This window comes from Suncus etruscus, chromosome X (assembly GCF_024139225.1).
Source record: "Suncus etruscus isolate mSunEtr1 chromosome X, mSunEtr1.pri.cur, whole genome shotgun sequence".
Taxonomy (NCBI): Eukaryota; Metazoa; Chordata; class Mammalia; order Eulipotyphla; family Soricidae; genus Suncus; species Suncus etruscus.
In genome coordinates this window covers 99,316,385-99,336,878 of record NC_064868.1, presented here as the reverse complement: position 1 = coordinate 99,336,878, position 20,494 = coordinate 99,316,385, and the positions used below count along the sequence as shown (strand labels likewise).

Genomic DNA, 20,494 nt, shown 5'->3' with positions numbered 1-20,494 from the left:
TTGTCAGAAAGCCCGCATGTGTGAAGACCTAGGCAAAGAGAAGGGCATAATCCCAGAGAGGGCTATTGGCAGCACTGGATGTTAAGAATCTGGGTATCTTTCATATTTCCCTAATCTTGCAATTTCTCTTCCAATGCGAACACCAACTATGTGTGAGGAAAAGTGTCAGCAGGGAGAGAAGAAAAACCCTAGCAGAAATGTTCCAATTATATATTCCCACACATACATGCTTGGTATTTTGCAGGCTCCCCTATCACTTCAGCAGTGTCCACTCATTAACAACTAAGCTTAGAACATAAAGATCGGTTCCCTCAGAATTTTCCTCCTGAAAAAAAGAAAAGACAGCCTGCTCACTACTTGCTTTTATGTGGATTCTGGAGCTCTCATGCCAATTCTGCAACCGCTAACAGGGTATTAGTCCAAACATCTTGACTCCTCTGAGCTGATGAAGGCAAGAAGGGTGCAAAGCAGTGAAGTGAGATTTACAACAACTTTGCAAGAACAACAAACACCAACTAACATTTCTGGAGCACTGACTGGGTACCAGGTCCCATTCTAAGTTGTGAGACACATCGCCTTTCATTTCCTTATTGGAACTAGAGACAAATAGGTCCTCTTATTGAGTAGGGTGATTGTGTCACATGCAGCAGTGCTCAGGGGTCACTCCTATCTCTGTACTCAAGGGTCAATTCTAGAGGTGTTTGAACATCTGAAGACCAAAGTGGAATTGGTCACATGCAAGGCAAGCACTCCTTTAACCCTGTACTATCTCCCTAGCACCAAACGTCCCTGCTTTAAAGGAAAGCTTTAAATGGAAGCTTCTAAAAAATAAATAAATAAATGGAAGCTCCAATAGATTACAAAGAACACTCCTTCAGTAAAAGTCAAGCTTGAATTCATTTTCTTCTGAATTTTCCTCTTAAACACAAAATGGACTTTTAGTATTGTACCATACCTGAATTAACTCAAACTCCCCACCAATAAAGTGTATTCAAGAAGAGGTTCTATCAGGTTGGCCTTCAGGTTGCACTGATGAAGGGGGGTGTTCTATTTGTGACTGAAACTCAACTACAATCATGTTTGTAATCGTGGTGCTTAAATAAAAAGTTTAATTAAAAAAAAAGAATATGGGCCCGGAGAGATAGCACAGCGCCGTTTGCCTTGCAAGCAGGACCAAAGGTGGTTGGTTCGAATCCCGGTGTCCCACATGGTCCCCCGTGCCTGCCAGGAGCTATTTCTGAGCAGACAGCCAGGAGTAAACCCCTGAGCAATGCCGGGTGTGGCCCCAAAACAAAAAACAAAACAAAAAAAGAATATGGCAATTAAGAAACTTCCAGATTGTCTCAAAAGCTTTGAGCTAAAATCCAGCTAAGAGTCCAAACATACTTTATAAAGAATTGAAGTCAAAATTGAATAAACTTGACAAAACTTTTGATTGAAAAAAAATAAAATTGTAATTAAGTTTTAAAAATGTGAAGCTTATTGTAATTAGCCCAATTCATGGACTTGCTCAAGCTTTTCAAGCAAGAGAAACATTCCTTTCTATGCATCTGATACACACTAGTCATTTGCTTAGCACATTCTTGCTTCATAAATGGGATGAAAGTCAACTTCCATCCAAGCCAAATGATCACAGTATTTAAATGAACAGATCAGGAGTTAATGAGAGTTCATGCTAGATCATTAATTTTTACAAAATATTTACCTCCTGCTTGGAGTTCACTTCTGCCATTTCAGCACTCCTTGCCAGGATATTTAATGTACCAAAGTATGTTTGCACTATTACAGTTTTCACAAAAGGGCCTGTAATGGCCTTCAAAAAAATAGAAAATGTACAACTATGGTCCCTATGAATTTGAAGGTATTTCTATGAGAGCCTCTAAAGAACTGGGGTTTAATAATTGGTTTAAAGACTAAATTGGAAGGGCCAGGATTAAGCACTTGACTAGCATGTAGCCAATCCCAGTTCCATCCCATACACCAACCCCTACTACTTCTGCTATCCTCAAGCTCAGAGCTAGAAGTAAACCCCGAGTACTACCAGAAGTGGCCAAAAAATTACTACAACAGATATAGTGGATAAGGTACTTGCTGCACAGGACTAACTCAGATTCAATTCCTAATATCCCATATGATCCCCCAAACCCCACCAGAAATAAATCCTGAGTGCAGATTCAGGAGGAACATCTGAATATCACCAGGTATGCCCAAAAATATGAACTTAAAAACTAGTCTGACAGCAAGTAATTTTACCAGTGTTTTCCAAAGTAGGTTTTTATCAGAAAGGAGAATGGGTGGGTTTTAAAATAACATAGAAGGGAGAACAATCATAGACTCAGATGCAGTTGAGGGGAGCTTTGCTATTTCTTTACTTAAGAAAAATAGATTTCTGTGGGGGGGCACTGAGTGAATCATTTCTGAAAAGAGGATAGTAGGTCAAATAAATTTGGGATTTTCTGAGATATAAAAACATAGAGAGACTGGAGCAATAACACAGTGGTAGAACGTTTGCCTTGCACACAACTGACCTGAAACAGACCCGGGTTCGATTTCCCAGACTCCCACATGGTCCTTCAAGCCTGCCAGGAGTGATTTCTGAGTACAGACCTAGGAGTAACCCCTGAGTGCTGCCAGGTGTGGCCCCAAAATCTAAATAAATAAATGTTATATATATATATATATAGTGTTAATATATGCCCACTGTTCTTAAACATCCCACTCTCTTTTTTTCAGGAAACCTTGAGGCGAGTATGTGTGAATTAGTACCCCTCCACCTAAGTCCTCCAAACCAATAAGCAAAACTAGGCTGCATTTGTCCAATTTCTCAAGCCTACATTCATTATGTAGCTAAGGGTCCCCACAGTTAGAGAACCTCCCTTTCATTTATTCAACTCTCAACTCTCCCAAGTCTACACTCCCACAATAGACATTGTGCCATCAACCTTGGACTTGGAATTGCTTGGAAGGATCACCTCAGCATGCTGAGACCAAGCAAACCCGAGGAAAACTGCAGCTTATATGAGCTGTGACTTATACTATGAAATTATCAAGTATCAAGTATTTTCATCTATTGCTATCTCCTGATGGCCCCTCCAGTAGGTCTAAGGGAAAAAGCAGAGCTTAAGAAGCCTGGTTCTAAAACCCTAAGTGTTTTAGAGAAGCCCACATGTTCCCACCCATGGTTTGTGCCCACATTTTAACTAGGCGCTGTGTGGTATAGTAACTATTTATGGGAGCAATTTGGTCATACAACGATAGCAAATTTATTTCAGCCCCAGATATCACTTTCCCCATTAACTGGGGAGACCAAAGGAGCATATAACAGTTTCCCTTTCATCCCTGTCAAACTCAGCAAGTTTCTCAGGAAGTGCCTACTATTGAAATGATTTTCATAATTCTAAAATGCCTGTAAGACAAGTCTGGGGTCTAATTATGCCACTTAAATTTGTTGAAGATGTTTGGGGTTTTCTTTTTTAATTTCAATAACGAAAGAGCCCAAGGGTTTAAAGCCCTAATAATCTAATAAACTTCGTTAAGTGAACATTGTAACAGATACGCCTGGATGGGATTTTGTAAATACCAGACAATTTCCCATGATCTTTATCAGGGAAAAGAAGTCTAAAGCATTGGCAGGAAGAAATTAAATGTAGTGCAAAATAATAACATCTGGCCAGATCGGGTTTGTCAAAGTAGCTGACCCGTTCAATGTCAGGCTGAAAAGTACTAAAATGAACTCTGAAGGGGGGTGTGATTCTTTATGAAGCAATCAAAAAGGCTACCCTAGAATCCTTGGGGTGCAATTAACTCACCTCAGGATGTCTCTACTGAAAACTGTCTCCCATCAATGGAATTTGAAATCTTATGCCAAGTCAAATTTGGGGGCCACTCTTGGGGAGTTTTGTTTATTTTGCTCTAGCTATCCAGATTCCTCATGACACTTTCAACTTGACAAAACCTTCTCAGATCATTTTTATGAGTTGCCACAATTTATTTTTATCTGAGAACTCAGAAAGGAGGTGCAAAGAAAAGGGCTAGACCTTTGATGTGTCTCAGGGCCTGCTGGAACTTCCTGGCTCCTATAGTAGCCCAGAGGCAAACATGTTGCAAGGTACCCCTTTGCAAATACCTGAAATGGGGAGAAGAGCACCACAGGGTGAAGTTGCTGCTATAATAAAAAGATCCATCAAAAAATAGGCTTTCCAAAAACTTCCTTCCATGGCTCTTTTACTGAGGTGACTGGGTGAGCACTGAAGTGTACACAGTCCCAGCAACCTGCCAGAAGCTTCTGCCCTTCAGGAAGCCTGAACTTATTTGAACAGAGGCTATCGCTATCTTTCCCTCCCATCCAAATACAAACAGACCCTTCAAGGTTATATTGAACATAATATGTGCATCCTTGAAACCTCTCCTTCCTCTCCAAGCCTTCTCAACCATCTGGCAGAGATCGCCAGAATGAACACTCTGTTTTCCCACTAATGATTACTCTGATCCATGAGATACTTACATTGCCCTGCCACCCACTGCCCACTCCACACACATACTGATCTTTCTAAAATCTGCCATTTACAGTGGCATAGTTATTGTTATCTCCCCCAGCAAAAAGGAAGACTTCCTATTAAACAAAACTTTCTAGAATGTGGCTCACCAAACAATGCTAAGCCACCCATGTAGCAGATAGTGTTATCTATTTCAAATGCTTGTGGCTAGAATGAGCACAATTTTCCAATCCCCAAGGACTCTGAGTGTGGACAGAAGGCTCTGGAGTCCTGTTCCTTCCCACACACATACCCTAATACTAGTCTGTCGAACAAAAATAGGCACTTGGGCCTCAGAATGGGTTTCTTTTGCTGTGCTTCTAGAGCTGAGGGCATGTGAGTATAAACACACTTACTACATCAAAGACGAGTTCCAGCGCCCACTTCCCCAGCTGGGAAGGTGGGAACGATGCCCAGAATCCATGTTGCAGGCAGACAGACTAGAGGCAGGCAACATTTTACCACCCTCTGAGCTGACTTCCAGCTACCAGCATACTTCTGGACTGAGATTTTGTCCTGTTACAGGGCCAACAAGGTCTTGGAGCCAGGGGAATTAAAGACAGTGCTGATATCAGTTGATATCTGAATCAACATGGATTTATTCAGGTTAAAGATTAGTGGGGGAGGGCACGTGAACTGTCATAAGAACCTTTTCAATTTCTCAAAGCATTTTCATATACATTACCTCTCTGCATTCTCCAAGGTTCTGGTAGGTTGGCAGGTCAGCTGTTATCTTGCACATAAGAAAAAACAAACTCAGACACTTTCAATTACTTACCAATTTCTGCACACAGCTAGGGTCAGAAGAGGAAATAGAGCACATCTTTGATTCGTGAGCAGGCTAATACCACTTAGTATAAAAAAAACTAAAGAAAACATTGGAAACCAAAGAAACATTTCTGATACATAACACAGTTTTAAAATGTCCATTCAAAAAAAGAGCAACTAAAATTAATTGAATTTATGAAAGTAAAATTAATATATAACATAAAGGTGACTTAACATCCTGAATATATAAAGAGCTCTTATAAGTCAACAAGAAAATGTCATGGACATAAGAAATATTAATACCAAAATTGTTTTCAATCCTGAAAAGGTTTTGATGAATGACAAGGTAAAAGCTACAAATGACCAGCACCTTCATTGTAGACAAAGAGCACTATTTTTTTTCACCCAAATTAGATAGTGAAAATCAGTACATACATTGTGGCTGTCCAACAGGGCAACAAATGTGAAAACCATTAAAAACTATATGACTTCTGCCCCATCAATTCAAGTTCCAGGAATTTACTTTGATGAAATAACAATGTCCCATAAATATTTATCTACACAGGGACATTATTTATTTTACTATGGTTTACTGAAAGTAACCTAAATTTCTAGTAGTAGGGAAGGATCGATAAATAACATGGGACAGCCACAAGTCTAAGCAGTATGTGGTCTCTAAAATCTATATTTCTTTTGTATGAGAGAAATACTTTTTGACATGCAAAGACAGTTATTCCATATTACATGTAAAATCAACATAATCCACTTCTGAAAAAGTAAACATATACTCACCTACATATGTATCTATTGCATATATGCAGACATTTTTTACGAAAACATAGATTATATGCCCAACTGTTAACAGTTATGCTGCAGTGTATAGAATGTGTGTCTCCTCTTTTGATTTTTTTTTCATTTTTGTGTTATTAACTAGTTGTACTTAGGGTGTACTGAAAACTCATTTTGAAAAAAAAAACTTCTTAAAACAAGTTTGCACTATTTCTTTCAGAGTGTATTTGGGGAACGTGGCAAGGATCACCAAGCTTGGGAATTTTGGTCATGAGGTGCTTATCTGTGGCTCTAAACTATGTTTACAGTGCTCCAGTGAGAGGTGGAAGAAGCAAATAACTGGCCAGCAGTGAGGCCAGAGCAAAGGCAGAGGCTCAGCTAACCATAAGCCAAACCATCTCAATGTGCAAGCACCAATTCATTATATGGATTTTGAGCAGCTTATATCTGAGTCCATTTTTCAACTTAGAAAAAAAACTAATAATATGGGCCACAGGTTGAACCTTCTGTCTGGTCATAGTGGCAGTGAATACTGAGAGAATGGATAAGTTAGTTCACTCTCTGTTTCTATTGATGCCATTTATTTGAATGTCATGTGAATATTCCCTCAAAGCTTCACTGAAAGTCTATTATTTCTTCTGGGAATAGAAAGGTGAGGAAGAATACATATGAAGTTCACTTTCAAAGAGATCAGTTCTTTAGTAAAGGAGACCCATGCTCATCAAACTAACAGACATGGATCACTACGAACTTGGTTAGTGCTAGAAGGAAAAAATAAGGTTCATGCAGAGAGTACAGTGGACTCTGATCTAAGGTGTTGGATTCATTTCAGTTCATCAACTTGGGGACTCAGGCTAAACAGTATCAACCAAAAGAGGAAACCACCATAAGCCTGGTTTCCTTTCAACCTTTTGGTTCTCGTACCTCCCCTGCTGTGTGTAATCCAATAAAATTAGAATCTGCCTTTGCTTGGTAGATATGGATGCTTCATGAACTCATTCAGACCACTAGGGGACCATTTGTAAATTGTATGCTGTACCATCTTAAACACACACACACAACTCACACACACACTCTCAAAGGAAGAAAACACATAAAAATGCTACAGGTAGTTGTCTCCATGATAAGATTATGGAAACATCTATTAGACCATCCCTGTTATCAATTAAAATCATATTAAAGCATAACAAATCATTTTAAATGCAGCTCTGTGACATTCCATACTGCAAAGGTACTACAATTCATTTGCAATGAAATGCTTATAAACATCAGGAAGTGACGAAAACAATAGCTGCTAGGCTTTGATATCTAGAAGCAACATAGGGCTGAGCTCTTCCCATCCCTCATCTAATTTAATTCTCTTTAATAAATGGCTCAGATAGGGAGTAACTTGCTCTTCCTCAGAAAAAAAGAAGTGGCAAAGCTAAGACCTGAGCTAGAGGCAAAGTATGAGCTGGGCCAAATCTGTCCCTCCACTCTTCTTTGAGTTACTCTGCCCTTTCAAGAAAAAGTCTGAGTTAGGCCGATCAGGGAGTTGAGAAAGACTGGTATCTAGTAGGCAATTAATAATGTTTCCATTTTAATTTAATTTAGAAAAAGATGTGCACAGATTCACCTAACTCTCTCGACCTGCCCTTCTCTTTGATCAAGAGCCACATCTGTCTGGAGAATTCATACAGCAATCTCCTCCAACAACCTCTAGTTCCTAGTTGGAATTAATCTTTTCCAATCCCCACTCCTACACAGAGGCGCATTTCCTGTAAAGCTAATGAAACTGAAGCTACAGGGACCCACACTTGCAAACCTCCTCCCAGAAGGCCCCAGGCATTTTGCAATTTTAATTTTCTCATCTTTTCTTACCCAGGGCTGCCATATTGTATCAGCTTTGAGTCACACTAAATCTATATCCTTTGACCTTCCCACAAAAACTGCTCCCATTTACTTAGGGTATTCCCTTATAATGCTTTGGATCCAAGGTATTTGGGTACCAATGACTTGGTTTCTGAAATATAAGCTACTTCCAGGTTGTCATGTGATAATTTCTATCTTTGATCTCCTCCAGCATCCCTGTCTTCAGACATGCTAGAGATTTGCTCAGCCAATATTTTGGAACTAAATATAAGAAAATTCTCTTGTAAAACGGAAGGCTCAAGTTGAGAGATTACCCTTGACTGTGAAACAACATTCACAAAACTCACAGAGCCCACAGTAAAGAAGAGCCCAGCCTGCATTAAATTTCCTAGATTCCATTCCCACTTCTGCCATGTATGGGCCATGTGATTGTTAGACAAATTCATCTTTCCAAGATGCCATTTCCTCAGTGGCAAAATGAGATGAATAGTACCAACCCCACAGACCTGGATGGCTTCCATGAAATAATACAAATAAAGCACTTAAAAAAATTCTCATTATCACCCAAACCCTCAACTTCCTCTTCACTTCAGTGCCAAATATCTTCTCCTTTCCCTCTCTAGGTTCCTTCGATCCCAGCCAAAGGGCCCAGAAAAGCGCTCTCCTCATGATTGAACTTAATTGCTTAACTGAAGAGATAAAGGAAGAAGGCAAAAGTCTAAAACTTCTGCCTTCTCTTTCAGACTAAATGCAAGGTGAGGATGGAGTCTGGAAGTCAAAGTGGAAGAATGATCTAGAATGCATCTATATGTGATAAAGGAGACAATGAAGCCCCCTCCAGGGAAAGCTAAGGATTAGGGAAGGAAGGAAAATGGTGGAAGTTGAAGGTAGCTGGCTGAAAAAGAGGATGAAGAAAAAGCGGCAGGAAGAACCACGGCTTTGGAAATAACTCACAGTCAAGGGAAGAGAAAGATAGTTTACTTTTCTCTGTCCCCACTTCCAGCTCAGTGGAAAATCATTTCTACCTCCATTCAACTGACAGGTGAATTCAAATCTTGCAAACTTATGCTTCATTACTCCGTTATCAGGTACAGCAATGCAGTGAGACAGAAAAAGGAGGAGGAACATCTGTTTGCAGAAAGTCAACAAATCCCAGTGGGGGAAGGGTGCAGAGTAATCACACTGGGCCAAGGTGGCATTTTGCCCTAGAAGCTTCTAGAAGGCTTCATTTACTGCACTGGTCCATTAGGGCAGGTCTATAGGTAGGCAGCTCTGAATGCAGCTAGATGGGATGGGTCCGAAACTCTGTTAATTCAGGGACTCAGGGCTGAGGTAGAAGAGTTAATCTGTTTAATCTCCTCACCTCACTGCTGACCCTCCAAGAGCCTCTGCCCACACACTGAGTCATTTTTCTGAGCTCTTTTTATTAAACAGTTCTCGTCTAATGACTGACTTTTCTAAATCAATAAGAGGGCACAGGAAAAGGTTTACAACTCTCCCAGCTCTGGCTCGGCTAAAACCACAGAACGGGATCCAAAAGGTCTTTGCTTAAAAACTGAAAGGCTTTAAACACTCAGTTTCAGTTTCCAATTGTTTTTCCAATATAAGAATCGCCTTTAAAAACTTTTTTTGTAACCAAGATATCTCTTTGAGTCAGTGCCATAAAGTACACTAATTAAAGCCAGCATCTTCTGGGCTCTGATGAGAAATTCACCCTTTTATAATGGGATTACTTGAGCTTTGCTGTACAGATGAGTGGTTTGATTAATAATTTACATTTTTGAGGATACAAAACCCCACTCTTGGTCATGGTTTGCATGCCTCAAATTCTGCGATTCTGTTTAATGTTATTATATCGCACCCTGGCAAATGAATTAAGCTCTGATTAGACATCTCTGTAATTATTCTCTATCGCAGGCTCTTTGCAGAGAAGAACAGCTTGGACTAGCCTAGCTGGCCATTTGAATGGCGGCCTCTGAGAGGGACTCAGTTGACAACACAGTTGGAATTTGGGCAGGAACTGTGTTGTTAGACTAGTCAAGGGGAAAAAATTGTGAAATGGAGAAAAATTGCTCCATGGTCACTTAAGCCCCCCTCCCCACTATAGTCTAAAAACGAAATTACCAAATGATTGAATCTTCAAAACATGTTTATCAACATCCAAGCAATTATTTAGTCACTTATTAACTGTGAAAGAAAAAAGCTTTGCTTGAATCATGTCCCTAAACAGTTATTTCAAGCAGAAATGACTGGAGAAATTGCACAGAGTTGATGGAAAAGGGTGCTTTAAGCAAGGTCAATTTTATTTAGGAATGGGGGGTGGATGGGAGACAGAAATGTCACAGCCATCCATCCCCTTCCCCAAAAAGGGGAGCCAAGAACAGATGGAAACAGAAAATGAGACAGCAGCTGTGGAACCAGCAACTCTCTCCTTTCAGAGACATCCTTATCATCTCTTCCACAGAAAGCAGGGAAAACTCATCCATATGAGATGAGGAGTGACTGATGATTTCTACACAGGCTCAACTTTTGCTTCCGTCTGCCATGTTGAAATGGATGAGAAATGGCAAGTCAAAGATGGCCTGAAGAAAACTGATCCTTCTTGGTCTGCCATTAGTTTATATGGATCACGGACCAGATTGGGGGCCTGAAAGGCAGCTTCTGAAGATGCAACAAGGAGCAGGTCTGCCAGCATTGACATTTCAAGAGTAGAGTTTTGCATCAAAGGCCATCCAAAAATAAGCTCCCTTTTCAAGAAGGTACCTTGCCAGAGTTCTCTCTCTCCTTTATGCACTAGAACTGTCCAAAATTCTTATGTATGTGGGTCAAGGTTGTGGCAGGACATCATGGACTCAAGTTGGGTCTAAATTCAGTTTTGTAATAGTCAATAATCTGTACTAGTGGGTGGCATAATGAATCCTCTGAACAATATTTCACAGTTTCTAGAGTACTTTATGGCTATCAAGAAACTTTTCCATATATTATTCCCCCAGATAGGAACTATAATCACCATCCCCATTTTGCAGATAAGAAAAGCTGAGGCTAGGAGAGTTTAAATAATCTTCCAAAGTACTGATGCTCATTAAGTCTAGAGCTAGAGAATTTAAAATCTCTAGGATCTGAATCTGATGTTATTTTTGTGGCCTTGAAGCACCTAAAATATTTTTAGCCACTGGAAATGGAAATATTACAAAGAATATCGTGTCTAGGGCTGGGGTGATAGCACAGTGGTAGGGTATTTGCCTTGCTCACTGCTGACCCGAGATGGTTCCAGGTTTGATCTCTGGCATCCCATTAGGTGCCCCGAGCCTTCCAGGAGCAATTTCTGAGATCAGAGCCAGGAGTAACCTTTGGGCACCGCCAGATGTGGCCCAAAAACCAAAAAAAAAAATACCATGTCTATATGCTGGTTTTTATGAATTCAAAATTATACACATCATCTATTGAACCCACTAGCTAACTACTGAGGCTTCCAGAAATGAAGAGCTACTCAACATCCCAAAACACCATACTCACCAACTTCTGTATCTTCTACCTCATTGTCTTCCATTATTTTCTACTGAAATACTTATGGGATTAAAAAACTAGAGCATTAAACTTATAAAGACAGTCTATAAGTTTAAAAGAGTAATAGGTTTTAATTGGGGGATTGGGAGAAGGTAGGGTTATGTTGTTCCCCACATGCTCAAGTGTATTGCTGGAATTGTGCTCAGGGATCGGTCCTAGTGGTGCTCAGGGAAAGCTTATGCAGTGTTAGGTATGGAACCAGGGTTGACTACATGCAAGGTAAGTATTTGACCCCCTGGACTATTTAGCTGTCCCATTTTGAACATTTCTCCAAGGAGCTCTAAGATGAGTCCATTATATAAGCAGAAGCTCCATGGAGTCTTAGAGGCAAAAAGCCACTTCCTACTTCCCTCAGTGCTATTTCTTCTCTCCAACCAAGGGAAAGTAAACTTTGAGATAGATAACTTTCTGAATAGCCAAGGACTGCTGCATCTTAAGAAGTCTGTTCTTACCTATGGTCAGTGGTGCTTTGGAGAAGTCAGGCATCATTGCCATCCAGAGAAAACCTAGACAGATCCTAGATATTCCTGAGAGTATAAATTGGAAAATTATCATGCAATTCAACAAAGACTGCAGGAACTCATGGCTGCCTACCAGAATTTTGCCCCATTTTTTTCCTCCTCAAGGCCCCCAACTACCACGTCATAAATATGTTTTACTTCATGCATGCTAAAGACAAGGAAAGCATGTGACTAGAAGAAACTGTGGCATTCATGGATATCTCATCTGTAAAATGAAGATAATTACAGTATGAACCCCATTGGGCTGCTCGGAAAAGTAAATGAGATAATTATGTAAAAGGAAGCAGCAGAGAGTAGGCACTTGATAAAATTTCTCTACTGGTATTATTATTATTATTATTGTCATCATCATCATCATCATTATTATTAGGTGGAGGAGAGAGAAAAACTGGAAAAGAAAAACGACTTTGAGTGGAGTTTTTCAAAAAAAATTAATTAAGCAGAAACAAAAAACGATTGTGTTGTCCCATTTTACTAAGCACATCTAAGTAAATTAAATTTAGGAAACGAGGCAATGCAAAGATCGAAAATAAAGAACAACTTTTTTAATGCTTCAATCATTATCAAAACAACATTAGCGATCGAGCACGCCAACCACTGTAGCGAAGGGCCCGGGGCTCATTTATGAGGGCAAAGGCTTCCTGCAAAGGAACCCATAAAATCCAAATCGTGGCAATAAGGATTGCTCGCAGAACTGTGCGCAGATTTGCGAAAAAACAATCACTGCTTAAATACCCCCATTGTGGACTCGGGAAGGAATCCTAAAGAGATTGTGGATCGAGGCCAAGATCAAGATGAGCTTTCCTCAGCTCCATGCGATAGAGAAAACAGCTCACAAAAGCCACATCACACTTCACCGAACTGAAGTATTAGAGCAATTTGCTCACTAATTTGTTCTCCCAGAATCTTGGGGAAGGGGTATATTGGGGCTGGGGACAACTGGATTTCCACTGTAAATTCAGTAGAATAATATGTGATTATAAGGAGAGAGAGGAGAGAGAGAAAGAACAGGTAAGGCTGTTTGTCTTGCATATGGTTGACCTGTGATCAATCCCTGGCACTACATATGGTTCCCCAAGCACCACCAGGGGTGATTCCTGAGCAGAGTCAGGAATAACCCTGAGCACAGCCAAATGTGGTACAAAAGAAAAATGGAAGAAGAATCCAGGCTGCATATATATTACAGCAGGTCCTTAAGGCACTTGCCTTGCATGCAGTCAACCCTGATTAGATTCCTGATACCACAGATGTTCTGCTAAGAATCACCAGGGGTCACACTTGAGCTTGGGACTAGGAGTAGTCCTGGAGTACCACCAGGTAGGTGTAGCCCAACCCCCAGCAGTCTCCCCAAACTGAATGTTTTCTCTTCTTTTTTTTTAATTAGTACTATATCTTCTTACAAGAGGTCTCTTGGCTTTTGTCTGGTCTCTTCAAATGTTTGTTCCAGAGAAAGAATTCGAGCAACGGGCCACTGAGGTAGTAGGCAGGGGGCAGTGGACATATAAATATGGCAAAAATGCCTTAAGGTGTGGTACCATGGTTTTATTATTTTCTAAATATTTCCCCCCTACAATTCAGGCAGAACAATGAGAAAAGAACATGAAACAAAATACAGAACAAATACAGTTGTGGACATATTGGGAGAAACCAGAAAGAACTCCAGTAAGTGGTTGTTGGAGGCTGTTAGAGCTAGAGTGGTTATCATATTTCTTGGCTATAGGGGTTCCTGTGTGTGTTTCCACAGTAAGAAAAGTATGTGTACGTGTCTGTGAGAGAGAAAGACAACAAAAAGGAGGGAAGAAGGGAAGATAGCATGCATTTAGTATCTTGAATAACTGCTTCCCTCGTCACTCCCTGCTTTTTTTTACAAGACTACCAAGCTACTGAGTCACATCTGGAAGCTAATCCAATCAAGATCTTGCCAGACTTCCTTCCACCCCCAAGTGTGCTAGTCCAGGACTGGAAAATACAAATATATACAAGGCAGGACAGGACAGAAGTGAATGGTGCCACCCCAATATTCTTCCTACACACTGGAATACCAGAGTTACCACCTACCAAACAATGAGAAGAAGTGGACCTAAATACTTGGGGAAATTAACAAATAACTCACACCCCATTCTTAAAAGATACCTCAAAGATTAAACTTCATCTCTTTGTCCACCAGATTCTTATCTCACCTCGATTTTTTAAGATTTTGGGCCACACCACGGATGCTCAGGGTTTACTCCTGACTCGGTAGTCAGGGATCACTCCTGGCAGGGTTTGGAGGACCATATGTAATGGCTAGGGACAGAATATGGGTCAACCCCATGCAAGGCAAGTGCCTTTTCTCTTATAGTATTGCTCTGGCTCCTCACCTCACTTCTCATCTACCCCACTTTTTGCCAGATCAGCCCCCAAGCAAATCTAAGAAGAACATGAATGGTGCATGTATTTTGAAAATCAACAAATGATTCATTCTATTGCCAAATTGTTAGCCTCAACACCCTCCTCACATGAGTCTAACTGCATAAATAGGTTAACAAATACTTCAAGTGTCTATAGTGTACTTCATATAATCAACCCAACATCCCCCGAGGGCTGACCCAAGAAACTGTGGTGAATGTATGCTTTATTAGCTAATTTGAATCATTTTCCATAGCTAATTAAAAAATCTCATTCAAATACATAAAATAAGCTATAATCAACCCACCTTACAATTCAAAAGGATTAATTCCTCTAAAGGGGCCATGCAGCTAAAGATTTGAAATGTCAAGTAGTCAAACATGCTATTTTGTGATCTGACCCCCAAGTCTCTCTTTGTGGGGCAGGAAAAAAAAGACAGCTGCTTCCATTTGCTTAAGGAAGGATAGATGAAAACCCCAATCTTCATAATGAAGTTTCCCTCTGCTAAGGCAGCATGCTGAAGTATTGAAAAGCACCAGCTTTCAAAGCCAGGCCACCTAGGTTCAAATCCTGCTTTCAATTAGTAATTACATAGTAGTTGCCTACCTGTTCTGTGCCTTCCCTTTTCACCCATCAATTGGAGGTGGCTAAAAATAATATTTGATTCATAGGGTGTCTTGTGGAGATTAAATATGTGAACATATGCAAAGTACTTAAAAGAGTACTGAGCACACAGAGCCATGTAGTTGCTTGCCACCACCATGCTCCTCCTCCTCCTCTATCATCATCATCATCATTGCCAGTTAGGGTCTTTGAGTCAAGGGAACTAGTCCCCATTCGCTGTGAGATTCCTATAAGAGAGCGAGGACAGAGGTGCTCTCCTGTCCATTCTGTTCAGGCCATAACAGCATCATGCACAGACAGACACAAGTATAGGAAGAACTGAGAGTCAGAAAAGAATCCACCACTCACACCAGTCACACGCACACACATCTGTGAAGCTGTGGGCCAAGCCAGCAATTGCTCCTTCTTAAAGAGAAATGGTCCGAGTGGTCAGAAAGAACTGTTCCGTGTTCTCGAAAGAACTAGCCTGTTCTGGAAAAAACTGATAGTCAAGTCAACATTTTCTGCTTCATAAACAAGTCTTCCAGGTTTTCTGCCTAAGATGTACACACAGGCAAACAAAATCATCTTGGATAATGACATTTTTTTACAACATTCACTTTTCCAAAGACTGCAATGAAGCTTCTCTACAAACAGTGCTTTTCCTTAACCAGAATCTCTCAGGGGTAGATTTTGATAACAAGCATGAATGCTGGAATGCTAATTTGGAAATCAGACTTAGCATTTGAAAGCCCAGTGCCCAAATAATGATGCTATTGAGCTGCACATCTATAATGATCCCCAGAACTCACCTTGGAAAACCGCAGCATTCTGAATAATTAAGAACTTGAGCTCCATACTTGCAGACTGAAGCAGTTGTTCCATGTTAAGGCGGGCCGTTAGTTGGTATTTTTCTTCCATCTTTCTTGAGCAGCATGTTGGGCCTTTGGGGAGACATACTTGCAAATCTGATCCTGAAACAAACAAGTTTTTCATGTTTCAGTAAGTAGAATCTCTCTCGCATACACACACACACACACACACACACACACACGAGGTGAATAGGAAAAATGAATGTGTTTCATTTCAAATATGGTTAAATCTTGATTATTTACACTTTTAGTGTTTATCTAAACTAATCCCTATTTTCTCCCAAACACCCTTAGGCTACATTCTTTTTTGAATAGCCATGACCATTAATTGCCTGATTTGAACTCATAAATTCTGCACCAAGTAATTTATAGTATCAAGTATATGTCATTGAACATCAATATTTGTCTGTTAAAAGATCTATCTTCACTCATACAATGTACTTTTTCTGATTATAATTTATGAATGAGAATACAACCAAGATGCAACGTGCAACAATTCAATGATCATTCCCTAAAGTACTGTTTCTGGCCAACTCATAGCTGATTTGAGTGAGAGATGATTGAAACATTCATAGAATATCAAAGGGACTGAATTATGGCCATTAATTACTTTAACTAAAGATCTAGGGTAAGACATACCAGCAAGAGAAAATGAACTTTCATGCTAACACCAAAATCCCTTACTAATGCGAACATTGTGGTTCTTTTAAAATTTTTGATGACCTCTGATCCTCTGAACTCCTGAGTTACTTTAGTAACTCTCATAAGATGCAGACTTTTTATATTTTAATGTCCACAGAGATATTCAAAAGAATCACTTCATTTATTAAAAAATTAAGAGTTTATTGGGACCTCTTCTTGCTTATCCAAAATAACCCTTTGCAGCATTACTCATAGTTGTCTAAGCAAGCATTTTAAACAACTCTCCTTTTTCCTCATCTAAATAAACTTATTACACCCTCCAAACTCTCCAAACTTGCTGCTACTGTCAGTCATTATTTAGGGGAAGTTAGAACATACATATGGGGGATTGAACCAGGGTTGTCCGCATGAAAGGCAAGTGCTTTAACCCCCATACTATTATCTCTCTGGGCCCATCAGTTATCATTATTTGATTCCACTTCTTCAAACTGTGATTGAATTTCATTGGCTCACTCCTTCATTCTACATCTCCCCACCTCTCATGGATTTTGCCTAACCCCTAAACTCCCTGACCCAGCCCTTACATCTCTCTTGGGCTCCAAACTCCTACATTTTATTTTATTTTATTATTTATTTATACCCAGCTGTGCTCAGGGTTTATTTCTGGCTTAGAATCACTCCTGGCAGACTTTGGGGACGACCATTAGGGGAACCAGAAATTGAACCCAGGTCAGCCATGTGCAAATAGAGCACCCTACCACTATATTATCTCTCTGGTTCAATAAATTTCCATGTTCTCAACTACTTTTGCAAAAATCTCTAATTCAGGGCCCGGAGAGATAGCACAGCGGTGTTTGCCTTGCAAGCAGCCAATCCAGGACCAAAGGTGGTTGGTTCAAATCCCGGTGTCCCATATGGTCCCCCGTGCCTGCCAAGAGCTATTTCTGAGCAGCCAGGAGTAACCCCTGAGCACCGCCAGGTGTGGCCCAAAAACCAAAAACCAAAACAAAACAAAACAAAAAAAAATCTCTAATTCAGCATCCCTTACACTGCACTCAAGATAGCTCATTTTGAGCTATTGTGCCAGAGAGATAATACAGGGATTAACACATGTGCTTTGCATGTGGCCAACCCCAGTTTAATACCAAACACCAAACAAGGTCCATCAAGTACCAGCCTGACCAGAGTCAGGAGTAATTGTTGAGAACCACTAAGAATGAACCCCTGGGAATATATATGTATATATATATATATGTATATACAATTCTCATACATGCACACAAAGTGTTCTATATCCTTATGTATCTCAATTCATGGCCATCATCTACCAAGATTCCCAAAGATAGAGATATTTGGAATTTTCAGCTCTTCACTAGAAACTCAAAGAACTTCTCCAAACATGAACATCATTAGCATATGACTGAAAAGTAAAGCCACACTGAGTAAGAATCATGCAATGAATATTAAGCACAATGCAAGCATTATAGATTTAGCATCATACAAACTCCCTACCCTCTGAGTTCAGAGAGATAGTACAGTAAGTAGGAAATTTGCCTTGTATATCCAGCATCCCATATGATCCTCCAATCAACACCAAGAGTAACTCCTAAGTGCAAAGCCAGGAGTAGCCCTGAGCACCACCAGGAGTGACCCCAAAACAAAACAAAACAAAGTCCCCACTGTCATCTAGGTTATCTCCCAGAGATAACAAATAACATGTTTTTACATCTTTATAAAATGTGAAGGGATGACAAATCCCACAGAGGAAATAAAGCAAAGAAAGGTGAAACAAACTTCTGTACATATGCAATGGAATACCACTCAGCAATAAAAGAAGTTAAAATACTGTTACATGGTGTGGCATAGGTGAACCCCAAAACCATCAGGGTAAGTCAGAGAAACCAAATCCAAAAAAATACTGTGTAGTTCCATGTATAGACACATCCAGAAAATGAAAATTAATTTATCATGACAGTGCTTATTGCAGAGGGTGAGAAAAATTAAGAAAGAAGAAAATATGATACTGTGTAGTGAGGAAATTTGGGGGAGTAATATAAATATTCATTACTCTTATGATCTTTGCATCATCGTTTAGGTAGATATGTCAAAAATGATGAAATTCACCCTTAAAGTATGTAGAGAGGACTATCTGTCAATTTTACCTTAATAAAGTGACTACATGTTTTTTAACATTAAAAAAAAAAAAACAAGGGGCTAGAAAATGTGGGGGCTGCAGGAATGGTTTTATTTATACACAGTAGTCAGGGAAAGCTTCTTTTATAAGGTGACATTTAAGAAGAGATTTGAGGGAAGTGACATTTGAGAGAAGTGAGGGTGAGACTCATGAATTCATCCTCCACCAACTCAAGCAAATATTAGGACTCATCGAATAGGAAACCAAATCTATTTCCCCTGCTATAAATCTGGTTTGATTTCAACCCACTCTTCAGTAGAACTTGATTTCCTTGTTTTAAGTTGGAAACCACACCAGAGGGTGCTAAGGGGCTATTCCGGTTCTGTGCTCATGAGTGACCCCTGGCGGTGCTTGCAAGACCAAGTGTTGCTGGGGATCAAACCAGGATCCACGCCATGTCCCTACTACCTCTCCAGCCCCAGTACAGAGTTGAAAATCCCTTTGGTGACACCTGTGAGAACATGCATCTTTGATATTTTATGGTGGGAGTGTTCTACTCACCATGGTTTGAAGTGCCAAGGGAGAAGCAGCTGCTCCCAGCCCATAAGTGAGCAAGACAAAAATGATGAGGCACAGACTTTGTTGACATAGAATCTGCTGTGATAATCCCCCCCCCCCAAATAAATTATTTTCTGGACGGTGGAAAAAAAAAACACAGAAAAAGTACTAAGGGTTTAGTCCTGGCTCTGTGCTTAGGAATCACTGCAGATGGCACTCAAGGGATCATCTGGGGCTACTGAGGACCAAACCTGGATAAGCCACATGCAAAGCAAGCACCCTGCTCACTATACTATCTCTTCAGTACCTAAAGTAGCCTTTTTTTCCTTTTTGGGCCACAACTGGGAGTGCTTGGGTTAATTCGTGGCTCTGCACTCAGGAAATAACTCTTATGGTGCTCAGGATATGGGATGCCGAGGATAAAACCCAGATTGGCGGCATGCAAGGCAAGTGTCTTAAGAGCTGTGCTGCGATAATATTCTTAAAACTGTAATGTGGTCTGAGATTCTGCATCCACAGATTTCCCTCTTTATTTCTCTCCAGACGGTTGGGCACAGCCATCTGCTGGCTCTTCCAACATCCTTATGCTCCCCACTTACTTTCCATCACAGGTGTCTACCTCATAAATCTCCTGCATGTTGGCAATGCCACATTAGCAAGCATCTGCTTCTGCTTCTCAGAGGCCCGAGTGTAATATCATCAAGATGCAAAGCTCTGCGATATGGTAGAACAGTTTGAAATAAAAAAGGGTGGCCATGCCCTGACAGAGTTTATTCTCTGGAGAGGGGAGCAGGACAAATGTCTAGTAGAGAGTCAATGAATACAAGAGAGCAACATGGCAAGGCTAACAGCATGTGGATATGGGCCATAGAGAAGACTTCCCTAAATCTCACTAAGGTCAAAGCAAGGAAGAGTCAATGAAAAACAGAAACTCATCTATCTGGACGAAAGTGGTAGTACAGTGGGTAGGACTCTTGCCTTGAATATAGCCAACCTAGGTTCAGTCCTCAGAAACCCATATGATCCCCAGAGTACTGCCAGGAGTAATTCCTATGCACTGTTTCAAGTGCCTCTCCCTGAAAAAAAAACATAATTATGAAGTCATAATGACAATGATAATTGAAAATAATCACTCTGGACAAGAATTGGGTACTGAAAGCAGGTAAAGTATGAAATGCATGGTACCCTTTCAGTAACAATACTGCAAAATATAGTAGAGAAAGGAGAGAGAGAGAATACTGCCACAGAGGCAGCCTGGGGGTGGGC

General features: G+C 40.3%; 1 protein-coding gene across 2 annotated transcripts in view; it reads right to left on the bottom strand.

Annotated features, from left to right (window-relative positions):
- Positions 1-20,494, bottom strand: part of GPC3 (glypican 3) — a 439,048-nt gene that overhangs the window by 379,796 nt on the left and 38,758 nt on the right. For both annotated transcript variants that reach the window (XM_049766670.1, XM_049766671.1), the window contains one exon: positions 15,835-15,996. In XM_049766670.1, the coding sequence (XP_049622627.1) occupies positions 15,835-15,996 (162 nt within the window). The remainder of the gene's footprint in view (positions 1-15,834; positions 15,997-20,494) is intronic.